The sequence below is a fragment of the Artemia franciscana genome, chromosome 14 (genome assembly GCF_032884065.1).
Source record: "Artemia franciscana chromosome 14, ASM3288406v1, whole genome shotgun sequence".
In the NCBI taxonomy this organism is placed as follows: Eukaryota; Metazoa; Arthropoda; class Branchiopoda; order Anostraca; family Artemiidae; genus Artemia; species Artemia franciscana.
In genome coordinates, this window is record NC_088876.1 from 28,484,354 (window position 1) to 28,498,699 (window position 14,346).

At 33.4% G+C, this 14,346-nt stretch overlaps 1 protein-coding gene across 6 annotated transcripts in view; it reads right to left on the reverse strand.

Annotated features, from left to right (window-relative positions):
• Positions 1-14,346, reverse strand: part of LOC136035538 (S phase cyclin A-associated protein in the endoplasmic reticulum-like) — a 598,516-nt gene that overhangs the window by 129,328 nt on the left and 454,842 nt on the right. For all 6 annotated transcript variants that reach the window (XM_065717385.1, XM_065717386.1, XM_065717383.1 and 3 more), the window contains 3 exons: positions 14,139-14,248; positions 8,771-9,008; positions 4,238-4,455 (listed from right to left, as the gene is read on the reverse strand). In XM_065717385.1, coding sequence (XP_065573457.1) covers positions 4,238-4,455; positions 8,771-9,008; positions 14,139-14,248 — 566 coding nt within the window. The remainder of the gene's footprint in view (positions 1-4,237; positions 4,456-8,770; positions 9,009-14,138; positions 14,249-14,346) is intronic.

A 14,346-nucleotide genomic window follows, 5' to 3' on the forward strand; every position in this document is an offset into this window, starting at 1 on the left:
GGTGATTTAAATTCTCAGCTTTTCAAGCTGTGGTATATTTCAATTATTTTTTTAATCTTGACATTTTCAGATATTCAATTCAAAGTTTAAATATCAATATGTCTGTTGAGCCCAAAAATGAAATTTTAAATTTAACTCAGATTTAGCATTAAGCAAAAGAATTGTCCGATAAAAATTTTGATTTATAAACAACTAATCTTGAAAATACGATTGGATGGCATGCATCAAAATAAGCATAAAAATCCTCAGCGGTATATATAGCAGTTTAGACAATTTTATGGATGAATACATGCAACCCCTTTCTTAAACATAACTATATTTTGTGACTGTTTGGTATTGGAAAGGTGAGAAATTCTGGAGTAATATTTTAGTTGCATTTCATTTCCGTGGTTAACTCAAGTTGTCTGAATTTCCAGTTTTTATCAACGTTTTATTAGTAAATGCTTGAAAAAAAATTTATGCCATTCCACTGCTTCAAACTGATAATTCAGAGATGCATATATACCAGCTAGATAAAAAAGAATAAACACATAATTATTTTTTTTTATAGACAATTTTTCGAATATCTGTTCTTCTTAAATGATTACTCCGACCATTGAAGGAGCATTTCGACTCATATATTTAGTTTTAAGTATATACTTATACGAACCTTTATTAAAATTCTAAAGAGTCTGGCCTTTACTTCATTGCTTCAGGATAAGCAGAGGTGATATGTCATATAATGCAAAGCTATAATTACACGAAAATAGGCAGTAAAGTGGCCATCATTTGCTCACCAAAATCCTAAACTTAAAATAATAGTTTTTGCACTTCTCATACATTTATTTTTTATTAGACATATTCCCTAAAACAACAATACTGTAAAAACCTTGCAAAAAGGCAAAACCAAAAAACCAAAGCAGACAGCTAAAAAAAAAGTAATGATATCAATTTCTTTGGCTCAGTGCCATAGCAAGACTCGAAAACAAATTTTTGACAGTAAAAAGAAGTAAATATTTTGCTTTCCAGACCCGTTGTGACAGCACAATCCTAAAACATCATTTCGACAGCCTAAATAAGTTATTATTTAAAATGTCCCCTCCTTGTAATTACAAAATGAACATTTTCGCCTCCCAGTTGGCTTTTATGGTAATACGGACAGATTCCCTTGATAAACCTAAATTTAATTATATACTTTTTGGCGGTATGCGTCATTAGTAAAATCTAACAGTGACCAAAGAGAGTAACAGAAATCGTGTTTCAAACTTGTTTGCAAAGAGAAACATCCGTACTAATTAAAAACTTATTAAAAACTCAACTATTAAAAACCAATAAAAAAAAATGGTTTTCCTCCCAAATCAGAGCAAGCAGTCCCAACAACAAATCAACCACTACGTCAGGGGGGTACCCCTCCCGCTGGATCCGCCACTGTAAGGAGGCAGGAGCCTCACCCTCCCCAGCAAAAAAAAAATGAGAACCTTCAAACTATATAAAGAGCTATATTTTCTCTACAAAAAAATACAGATGAGGAGCAAGTGACATGTAGTCATGGAAGGGTGGCACCCTTATTCCAGTATACGACTGTTTCGGCGTCAATAAAAAAAGGCAATTCCTTCCATTCAGATTCGTCTTCCACTATTCAAATTATTTAGCAATTCCCTAAACTGTCAGTTTCGGAATTCTCCCTTTATGTGTAGATACGATAAGAGATAAAGCGACTTTTATTAAAACCATACAAGTATATTTTTAACAATGAGTCTATATCCTGTAGGAAGAAGAAGAAGAAGAAGAAGACAAACAATAAAAAGAATATTTCGCATGTGAACAAAAATCGGTCTTCAATGTTGAAAAGAGGAAATAATTTGTATAAATTGAAAATGAAGGAATGATCAAAAACAGAAAGATAACAAAAATTAAAAGAGGATAAAAAACAAAAAATTAAACCAACGGATACAATTACTATTCGATGAAAAAGAAATGAAATTAGAATACAAAAGCAATTAAGAACTTCTCTCAACAACACAAAAGCAACTCAGTTGCTCTTGCGTTGTAAGCCTTTAGAACAACGGGTCTATGGCCTATAAGAAGAAAAAGAAGATGGATAATCGACGAAAAAGACAAATCGAAGAAAAAGAAGATAAACAAACATCTCGCCAGTGCACAAACAGTGGCCTTCCGAGCTGAAAAGGGGATAGAATTTATTTGAATAAAGAAAATTAAGGAAAGTGAAAAGATCAAAGAAAACTAAATTAAAAGAGGATAAAAAGAAAAAAGATCAAACCAACGTATACAATTACTATTTCATGGAAAAGCATTAAAATTAGAATACAAAAGCAATGAACAACTTCTCTCAACAATACAAAAGCAACTGAGCTACTTTTGTGTGGAAAACCTTTAGAACAACGAGTCTATGGCCTATAAGAAGAAAAAGAAGATGGATAATCAACGAAAAAGAAGACAAATCGAAGAAGAAGAGGATAAACAAACATCTCGCCAGTGCACAAACAGTGGCCTTCCGAGTTGAAAAGGGGATAGAATTTATTTGAATAAAGAAAATTAAGGAAAGTGAAAAGATCAAAGAAAACTAAATCAAAAGAGGATAAAAAGAAAAAGATCTAACCAACGTATACAATTACTATTTCATGGAAAAGCATTAAAATTAGAATATAAAAGCAATGAACAACTTCTCTCAACAATACAAAAGCAACTGAGCTACTTTTGTATGGTAAACCTTTAGAACAACAGGCCTATAGCCTGTGAAAATAAAAAGAAGAAGATAAACAATCGACAAAGAAGAAGATAAATCTAAGAAGAAGAAGATAAACAAATATTTCGGCTGTGCACAAATTGTGATATTCACAATTGAAAAGGAAAAGAATGTATATAAATCCAAAAATGAAGGAAAGATGAAAAATGAAAGAAAACTAAATCAAACGAGGATAAAAAAAAATCAAATCAACGTATACAATTACTATTCCATGTAAAAGCATTAAAATTAGAATAAAAAGCAATGAACAACTTCTCTCGACAATACAAAAGCAACTGAACTGATTTTGTGTTGTAAACCTTTAAGAACAGCGGGTCTATAGCCTGTGAAAATAAAAAGAAGAAGATGAACAATCGACGAAGAAGAAGATGAATCGAAGAAAACGAAGAAAATGAAAAAATATTTCGCATGTGCACAAAAGGGGGTTTTAGGCGTTGAAAAGGGCAAAGAATCTAAACGACTTAAAAAAATGAAGCAAAGATGAAAAAAAAAATGAAAGAAAACATGGATAAATTTGACGTGGATGAAATCAAAAATTAAAAAAATATGGATAAAATCAAAAGTGGATAAATTTTCACACTCACATATGCAATTTCTACTCCATATTAAAAACAATGGAATTAGAATATAAAAGCAATGATTAGCTTCTCTCAGCAGCACAAAAGCAACTCAGTTACTTCAGCAATTCGGCATTTACATGGCAGTTACTGCAACAAAAGATTGACTGATGAATACAAAAAAGCCCTTCATAACAAATTCATAAATTGATAAAATCGTTCTATTTTCTGACACAAAAGGAAGCTATAATGTGTCACGAGCTCCCCAAGTTCTTCCAAATAGAGCTATTTCCCCCCCCCCCCAAAAAAAAAAACATGATATGACTCTACTAGAAACCAATTTAAAACTATCGGATCCGTTAAATAGAATCTTGAAACGAGTTAGCGATGATATTATTTGAAAACGAATGGAAAAAGACTATTATCAGTCGTTTTATTTTTTGACGAAACGGAACAAATGATGAAACTTCAGTCCCCCCCCCCCGCTGCCCCCATTTTAAAGAGAAACAATTCTACTCCTAATTTGCATAACCGATTTTATGGGGATAGCCCAAATCCTATCCCCCATTGGGAAAGAAATCCCAGATACTTTTGAAATGTCTAAATTAAAAGATATCTAAAACTTAAATATGGGTAAAGCTGCTAATTAACCAGGTGTGACAGGTGAAGAAAACTATAAGAAGAAAAAGAAAGGTAACCACCTTTTCGTTTCAACCGCTTACTCCTAATTTACTCTAAATATTACTCTTACTCTAAATAACAATTCTACTCCTAATTTGCCTAACCGATTTTATGGGCGATAGCCAAAATACTATTCCCCATTGGAAAAAAAAAATCCCAGATACTTTTGAAATGTCAAAATTAATAGATAGCTAAAATTAAATTAACCAGGTGAAGAAAACTGTAGAAGAAGAAGAAAAAGAAAGGTAAGTACCTTTGAAGCATACGATTTTTTATTCGTTTCAACCGCTTGGCATAGACTTTCTTCTGCTCTTTCGAAGCCTTTTCGGCTTGGTCTTCTATCTCCTTTGGCGCTTCCGTGATGCAGCTGGCATAGTCAATATCTTCACCGCAAAAGTCTGTGGAATTTTTAAAAGCTTCATGGTGGTTTCTCCCCCTGATGTGACTATTAAGCTGAAGCTCAGAAATTATCTAAAATGAAAGAGGAACTACGTCAAATCATTAATATTTGTCATGATCCAGGTCTGATCCTTACCTGATGTCTATGTTTAGTCATCTGATCATTCAGACATCGTCCCTGCTCATTAATGTAGTAGGAACATAACAAACACCTGATCATCTGATCATTTAAATTCTATTTTTGATCATTAATACAACCAGATCTATATCTAGAGCCACGAATTTAGTAATAAAAAAAAATACAAGTTTATATACAAATTATTAAATATTGAATACAGATAGATAGATAGATAGATAGATAGATAGATATTTTATTTAATATACTTCAAAATACAAAAAACATTAACCCCCAACAGAGAGCAGAGCTCGTAAGGTTGGATGGGTAAATAATAGGATATATACAAACAAAACCATCTCGTGACAATAATGGTAATAATAGCAAAATTAGCTTAATGAACAAAAAAAAACACAAAAAATATAAAAACCTAGAAAACAAGGAAGGGAGAAAAGAAAAGGGCAGGAGGGGCATGGGAGGCCATCCCATCGTGAAGATGAAAACAAAACACATAATTTTTTTTTTATTCCATCATTGAAGGTAAATAAACAAACATTAAAAAACAACCTTTAATAATATCTTCTTTAATGCAGCTAAGATTTTTGTGATTGATCAATCTGAGTTTTATCAATCAGCTTATATTTATTTATAATGAAGGACATTAGGTACCTAAGTAAAAACGTTGAGTTTAGGATCTTGCAAAAAGAATTCGGCATAATTCCGCCCACCGATAACCGAACGAGGGGGCAAAATCAACAGAGGTGTATTATAGAAATAACTATTAGGATTTTGAATTTCAAAATGCCGTAAGGAAATATTCACATTATTTATACGTTTTAAATCCGAAAAATTTAGGGAAAAGAACATCGTTTTTGTTTCAGATGTATTTGTAAGTTTTGATGATTGTTAAAAAATTTCCAAGTATTCTTACTGCCCTATTTTGTAGTACCTGTAATTGTTTTAAATCCAAAAGGTATTAAGATAAACAATTGAGCAGTAATTCAAACACGAAGCAATTAAAGAGTGGTAAATTACTTTTACTATGGACTAGGTCAAGCCGTCTTTAGTGCTAAAAAAAAAAAAAAAAAAAAAAAAAAAAAAAAATGCTGTCAATAATATTCAAAATAAGTTTAATGGGGTAGGCTAACCATAACAAAAGAATATATTTTTAACATAATTTAATTCAAAAGCTACATAATTTTGTGAGCGGATCTTTAGAGCTCGGTTGGCACGGAGAAGACCACCCCCTATTTTCAAAGGAGGGTGGTTCGACAAGAATGGTGGTCCCTACAAACCGAATTAAATATAATATAAAACTTATAAATATAAAATATAATTATAATATATATAATAAATTAAATATAAAACTTAATATTAGGAGAATCAAATAATATTTTTCCTTGTTATAAACGAAGATAATTTAACCGTACTATTATTCAAAGCTACATAATTTTGTGAGCGGATCTTTAGAGCTCGGTTGGCACGGAGAAGACCACCCCCTATTTTCAAAGGAGGGTGGTTCGACAAGAATGGTGGTCCCTACAAACCGAATTAAATATAATATAAAACTTATAAATATAAAATATAATTATAATATATATTATAAATTAAATATAAAACTTAATATTAGGAGAATCAAATAATATTTTTCCTTGTTATAAACGAAGATAATTTAACCATACTATTATTAGTATGATTTAACTGTATTAATAAAATTCGGGTCACTAAACGAGCTAAGTTAATCATTAAGTAGAGAAATCTCGCCCAGACACATTTGTAAGTATTCTTTCATTTACTCTGACTTAATTTTTTGTTTGTTTGATTCAGTGTTTCTTCTACTCTGTTAGGGTTCGCTTCAAAAAGTTATTTTTTTCTTGAACACTAAGGAGGGCTTGGCAGAGAAGGTCCCTGCGGAATATCTGCTTTTGTCTTTTCGGTTTGTTTTTCTTCCACTAGCTGTACTTACCCTCGTCTTCTTGATTATCTTTAAACTAAGTTTTTCTTAAATTTTTTACTTTTTGTCAAATCTATTATTTACATGATATCTTGTATTATTTCAATCCCTTTTTATAATATTTATATTATTATTATATATAAGGTTTATATTATTATCTATAATATTGGTACTATTCCTAGTATTTTACGTTGGATTTCCCTCGTTGAATTCCGTCAAAAGTTTAAATGTCTCAAATCACAATATTTGATCATTTTCTCCCTTTTAATTACGCCTAATACAGGGATATGCCGGCCTGTGTAGCATCCTGGCCCTTCACAGAACAAAATTAGCAAGGAGGAAAGCATTCAAAAAAGATCCAAAAGAACTATCTTCGATGAAGAAAAAGCCTGTTATGACTAAAGTACGATACAATTCCCTTCTTAAAAGGATTAGGTAATCTAATTAGGTACTCGGATTTCTTGGTTCAATCCCGCGTATCGTATGTCCTTGACATCGTATCGAATCGTATCGACCCGCGTATCGAATTTGACATCTGTATCCCGTTCTAACTAGCTAACTAGAATATAATAGAATATAATATAATATTTAATAGAATATATAATAGAATAATAATAGAATAATAATATATATAATAGTATATATATATATATATATATATATATATATATATATATATATATATATATATATATATATATATATATATATATATGTTTTTGATTTCATTTTCTTTACATTTGGTCGAAGATATAATACTTAATTTTGCCCAAAATGTACAAATGCCTATTTTTACAAAATCAGGAAATTAGGCATTCTCAGATACAAGAGTTTATTACTATTAGTATTTACATCCTTAAATTTTGCATCAGCTCTTATTGAGGCCCAGTTATTTTTCGTGCAGGGGCGGGCGGAGTGGGCTTAAACCTCCACATGCCCAAATTTTCTAATTCTCCATTTGGCAATAAACAAAAGAGAATGAGGTATGGAGAGGGGGAGGTAAATATTACTCTCACATCCCCCTTGCTACCATGGAATGTTTTTATACTGCGCCTGTAATACGGAATCTGGGGAAATTTATGTATATGGAGTTTGTTATTTTTTACGCGTCAGACAGTTTTTTTCGGGGGGGGGGGTCACCCCCCCCCCCCACACACACACCAAAAAAAGATAATAATAAAAAATGTGGAATTTTTCCAGTACTTTCTCAAGTAGTGTACTTTTGTAACGCCTTTTCGTAAGCCAACAACATTATCCTTTATTTCTGAAGAGAATAATAGCCTCACCCTCTGTCAAATTGCGTAAACTAAAGCTAGGTGACGAATCTAGACTGATGCAATCCTTGGAGAGGCAAATAACCCCGCCTCTTGAAAAGCTGATTGGCTGTTTTGTGATAAATATTAAACTTATAATAAGACCGAAAAGCTTTTAGCCACAGCCTTTTTTACAAATAAACTATCTGGCCCTCAGTATTTCTAAATTTGTAAAGGTTATTTCTACAATAAAGGGTTCACACTTCCAAGTGTATAAACAAGAGAACATGCCATACACATCTTAAGCGTCAATCAAATAAAAAATTCACTTAGGTATCTCATTTAGATAGTGCCACTGACGTCAATTCACGAGAATTATATATTTTTTTTAATCTGAGGGAGGGCTATTTTGTTTTATTTTTAAGTATCTTCTTCCATGAAAATACAAAATGTAATTTTTCGAAGAAAATACCAAAAAATATTCTTTAAAATCAGACGGGGAGGGGGCAAACAATCTAAAGGGCTATCGAATCCTAGTTGACAGCATAGGATTGACGTTAGAAGCAGCACCAATCTAATGGGTGCTAGCTTTGGCAATTTTTTGTATTTTGGTAATTTTGGCTTTTCTTCACTACTGATCATTATTTAATTACATGCAAAAAATGTGTTTTTTATTCAGTGGAGTAAACGTTAAAACTGAATATATCAGTATAATATTCATTTGAAGAAAACTACGAAAATCAATGTGGTAATTTTTTTTTTTAGCTAGAACATGATTAGCCTTCACATTTAATTTATCAAGTATTTTCAGTTAAAGTAATGAAGCAAATACATAGATTTAATTAGCTTAATTACGTCTGAAGTACCGATTTCGGTAATGCAAACAGTTACCCTTTAATGAGAGAAAAAAAACGAGAATTTGAAATTTTCAATAGTTAAGCATGTAATTTAAAACAACAAAGACAAACTACAGTATAGGAGAACATAATTTACCAAACAATTGAGCCTCAAGAAGAACCACATAGACAACAATTATGGTACAGCATTAAGATACAACTAACTTACCAAGACCTTGCATAGGCTGCAATACCGCTTCTTTTCAAAAGGGGTGGAATAAGGTGCCTCCTCTGGTGTACTAGGAAACCTTGGAACGGATAATTCACTCGCACGATGCTTGATGTTTTCGATGTTTTCCTCATGTCTTCGCGCATATTCCTCCTGTTTAAGCTGAATCTTTTTCTGCAGTTCCTCAACAGTTGCCTGTTGGGCTGCTTGTAATGCTGACAATCTTTCCTGTCGATCCCTAAAATTAAAATACAATTACATGAAAATATATGTGATAAGCTGGAGGCATAAATTGTCCTGTGGTTGCGCACCGGGTTTGACCCCAGCTTGGTGTTGCGGGACCCTGAGATCGGTTGCAGCTGTAGCAAGACAATGTAGTGCCGACGCAAGGACCTTAGTAGCGAAGAAGCGTCGTTAGTCCGAAGCATACAACCTTAAATTAATTAAATAAAAAAAGAAGTTTTTTTAACTGAAAGTAAGGAGCGACATTAAAACTTAAAACGAACAAGAAATTACTCCGTATATGTAAGGGGCTGTTCCCTCCTCAACGCCTAGCTCTTTAAGCTAAAGTTTGACTCTTTCTCTCAACTCTACTTTTTAAATCTGTAAAAAACTAAAAAGCAAAAAAAAAAAAACAAATAAACACGCATCCGTGATCTGTCTTGTGGCAAAAAATACAAAATGTCATGTTTTTGTAGATAGGAGCTTGAGACTTCTACTATAGGGTTCTCTGATACGCTGAATCAGATGGTGTGATTTTCATTAAGATTCTATGACATTTAAGGGGTATTTCCCCCTATTTTCTAAAATAAGGTAAATTTTCTTAGGCTCGTAACTTTTGATGGGTAAGACTAAATTTAAACTTATATATTTAAAATCAGCATTAAAATGTGATTCTTTTGATATAACTATTGGTATCAAAATTCGGTTTTTAGAGTTACCAAGAACTGTTTGATATGCGATCAGTTTGATGTGTGTCGATGAGAAGGAGAGGTAATGAACATGGGATATTCAACAAGGATCGAAATATTAATTAAGAATACGATTTTTGGAACATATGAAAATTTATGGGAAATTTTTCCAGATTATTTATACTCTATAGAAAAATATCAAAATAATATTAAATTATTAAGAAATTATTTATTAAAAATTTCTGGAGATAGCGTGAAAGATGGTGTTTCAGTTCACCTGTTGCCAAGGAATTCTAGACGCCAATCGAAAATCCAAGCAATTTGTGGGCGAGTTGAAACTCAAAATATCTGCCGATTTGAATTATAGAAAATCTTCTGAGGAGGGATTAAGCATATCAATGTTAAATTAAATCCCCCTGGTAGGCTAGTGAGAAGAAAGAGACTTTAAAAAATCTGGTAGTTATGGCCCCCTTTTGACATATATTCAAGTTTGTGTTTTAAACTGTTAGACCGCCTAAGGAAAAGAGGATTTTTTTTTCACATTATTCCTGCATAAATCAGATCATTTTTTCTATTTATTTTTATTTCAAATTATTACTATAAAATATTCAACAATAAAAATACAACCAGCTGCGAGAAAATCCTGGAGGGCTTTGCAGCCCTCCTGGGCTTGCAGCCCTGTGATGGCAACCGATTAAACAAAAGTTACTAAACAATAGATCAACTTAGCTTAAACAACAAATCGAAAAAAAAGCCTCAATTATCGCTAAATTGCTTATGTTTTTTTATTTTTTTAAGTTGTTCATTTTCTAATTCTATGCAGTTTTATGCTTCTTTTGAACGTTATATGTCTATTCTAGATGTGATTGACTTATCTACAGTAGAATTACTACAACAGTCATGTTAAAAATCAGCTACTGCTGTGGTTGACTTGACTTAACTGGAGAGGTGTTTGGGCACCTACCCACTGTGCTTGTGGTGGGCGCCACTGCGCATGAGCTCCAGACATTTTGAGGGTTACCATCCAAAGAGTGCTGAAAACTTAAGAGAGGAAACAAGTTTGCCTCTGGGAGAAAATAATATAGCCCATGACATCTGGCAATGAATTTTGGGCTCCTGGTTCGCAATTGCAAGATAGTTAGTGTTTGCAGTTATTTGGTTTCGTTTCCCACGCAAATTCTATGGGGAGAGTCGTTACAATGAGAAGGGCTTTGGATATTGAAAAGCCGCTAGAAAATAAGAAGTTAAACTCAAATTGTATTTGAGCTAAACATGTGTCTTTATATGTTTACGAATCTTATATCTTTATATGCTATGTATATCATGATGTTTACGGAACATAAGGTCCTTATGTACTAGATGATTCTCAAATTGTGAGTTGTATCATCATTTCTTTTAGTTGAGATGCCAACACCGATTCAAAATAAAGGTAAGCAGCAATATGAATGCTAAAATTTTCAACCAATTAAAATTGCGAAGGTATTTTATAAGCTTTGTGAGCTAATTATCATCGATGAGCTACGTTCAAAGTGTACAGCGAAGGTCCATCAGTTTAGCTTTCTGTCTCATTTGGGCTGTCGTCATACACTTAGCAGCCTTGTTTTGACCTTAATTCACATGGATCAACTTGGAGACATCCAAGCCCTAGTTGCTCGTCAAATCCGACAAAATCTCTACCAAAATCTTACCCGACAAAATCTCTGCAGTAAAAGCAGTAGGACCCTCAAAGATATTCCCAACCAAATGAATTGAAATCTGAAGGTATTTTTATCGGTAAATCAGATTCAAATCGTCAAACAATCTCTGATTGTTTGAATGAATCTACAGCCTGTTTACCTTAACCTGCTGATTGGCAGGTCAGTACTAAACTAGAATTACTAACTATTTATTTACGAAAATAGATTGGTTTGATGTATAGCCAAGTTAATGCAAATAGAAAAGTGTTTCGTCATCGATTCTTATCTCGATTATAAAACTGAATGTGTCTGTCACATTTTATTTATTTTAATTCTTTTTGAAGAGTTCTCAATGCTTCTGACAAACCCAAAAACGTGTTCGGAAAGTGTTACAAACGCAACAAGTTCCTCTTCTTTCTATCTCTGTTGATAAGCAATAGGCATATACTGCTACTATTACACACAACTCATAACAGCACCAAGCCACGTGAGACCAACACAGCTACACACGCTCCTCCTACATCCCAAACTATTCAAATCCATCCTTTTCGCTCTCTCCCAAGAAGTTCTCTTTCCCTTAAATTTTTCCTTACGACATCCTCTCTCTCCATTCAGGGATGGCTTGATTTTTCTTTGGCCCTAAACGATAGGCCAGGCTACAACATATAGATACTCACTTATTAAGCCAAAAAAAGGGATCCTTAACAAATTTGTCCGGTATAGTGGTTTCATTTTTTTGCACCAACCTAGCCGTGAACATCTGTATTATTGTTTAGTAAAGCTTGCAGGAACTTGGGCTGCAATTTTCGACTTTCAAAAATTTAGGTAGCATATTTTCCTGATCACAATTTTTTTCGGGCCGTCTTCTTCACTATTCCCAAACAATCTAAGTGCATACAGGGGATTGCCAGTTGAAATTTTTGACGTGGTCCTTAAACTCCTTTTACATTAGCGAAGATCTGCACTAATTGTTACTGCAGTTTTTAGCTGCAATATTTTCCCTTTTTTTACAGGAAAAAATGGGATCTTGGCTCTGATTTTTAAAGTGGAAATTTTGGTAGCATATTTTTTTGCAAAAATTTTAGATTTTTTGGAATTTGTTCAAATGTGCACAAAGACTAGTATTTCTGATCACACAGCTGTTGCTAATTGATAGCACCACTATTCTCACTATGAACTCTAAACTCAACTCTTATCATTTTGTTTCAGGCGCTTGAATTCTTTACTTTTAAATTTTTCCTTTTTTTTGTCTTTTTTTTATGGTATCGTTAAATAAGCTAACGTCTGTTTCAATGACTAAACATATTATGTTTAGATTTGTGTGTACTATTGTGTATTATTTGAAAGATACAAAATTACATCGTTATAACGCATATACACAGCCAACGTTCACCCTGGGATAGTAATGAAATCAAACAGCAAAAAAAAGAAATATACCATTCAATAATCTTTGCAGATTTAGTAATCATTTTAGTCGAAACAGCACAACTGATTAAATCATATAAGAGGTAATCATCAATACACTAAAAAAAGAAGAAATGAAACCAAAACGACAAGAAAGGAAGAAATGAAACCAATGAAAGAAACTGCACTGAACAATAAGTTCAAACTTAGAACTAATAGACATTACCCCAAATAAGAGTGTCGTTTCTTCCCAAAAAACTTGACCAAGTATCATATTGATATAAAGACAGCACCCAAAGAAACTGTGGGGATTAAAAACAGAACGAGAGCTAAGATCTCATATGGCACTTGTGACGAGGTCGGAAGAGCCAAGAGCTCATATGGTATGAGCTCTAGCAAAATTCTAAGAATCAATAGATTGCTTTAAAAGGAAAATCAGACGCTTAATGCCGGTCAGGATTTAAAATAAGAGCTCTGAGTCACGAGTCCTTCTAAATATCAAAATTCATTAATATCCGATCACCCACTTGTAAGTTAAAAATACCTCAACTTTTCTAATTTCTCCTCTCCCTTCAGCCCCTCAAATGGTCGAAATGGGGGAAACGACTTTATCAAGTCAATTTGTGCAGCTCCCTCATAGGCCTTCCAATTTTCACTGTCCTAGCACGTCCAGAAGCACCAAACTCGCCAAAGCACTGAACCCCACCACCTAACTCCACCACAAGAGAGCGGATCCAGTCCGTTTGGTCAATCACGTCTCTACGACATTTATAAGCGTTTTCCAAGATTTCCGGTTTTCCTCTCCAACTCCCCCCCCCCCAATGTCAAAATATCTAGTCGGGATTTGAAATAAGAGCTCTGAGACATGAGTTCCTTCTAAATATCAAATTTCATTAAGATCCGATCATCCGTTCGTAAGTCAAAATCTCTCATTTTTCCGATTTAAAGGTCCCCCACTGCCACCCCCCCCCCAGATGGTCAAACCAGGAGTAAACGACAATTTCTAATTTAATCAGGTCTGGTTCCTGATACGCCTGCCAAATTCCATCGTCCTAGCTTACCTGGAAGTGTCTAAAGTAGCAAAACCAGGACAGACAGACAGACCAAAAGACCGACCGAAAGAATTTGCGATCGCTATATGTAACTTGATAGATACCAAGTGCCATAAAAAAGGAAAGAAAAAGAGAAAGACAAAAAATGTAAGAAAATTAGCCCAATTGTCAAAAAAAGGGGAAGACGTCCCCAAAAAAAGCAAGAGATTTTAGAGAAAATCCCTTTATTGGATTCATTATATTAGAGAAGCCCTGCCGTAGAGGTCCCAAGCTCCAACCTACAAAAAGCGGCATTGCCTGACATAAAATTTATTCAAACACCCACCGTTGTTTTTCTCTTATCAATTCTTCTTTGTACTTCGCTTTCTCTTGGTTTTCTCGGTCTATTTTCTCCTCTTTTTTCCGACGTCGTTCTTGAATCTCAACAAGTTTCGCCTATAAATATAAAACTAAAGATATTGCGTTTTCGCTCTTATTCCTTTGTAATGTTTCATTCTTTGTTTCAGCACTTCTACAATCTCCTAATTTCCCTG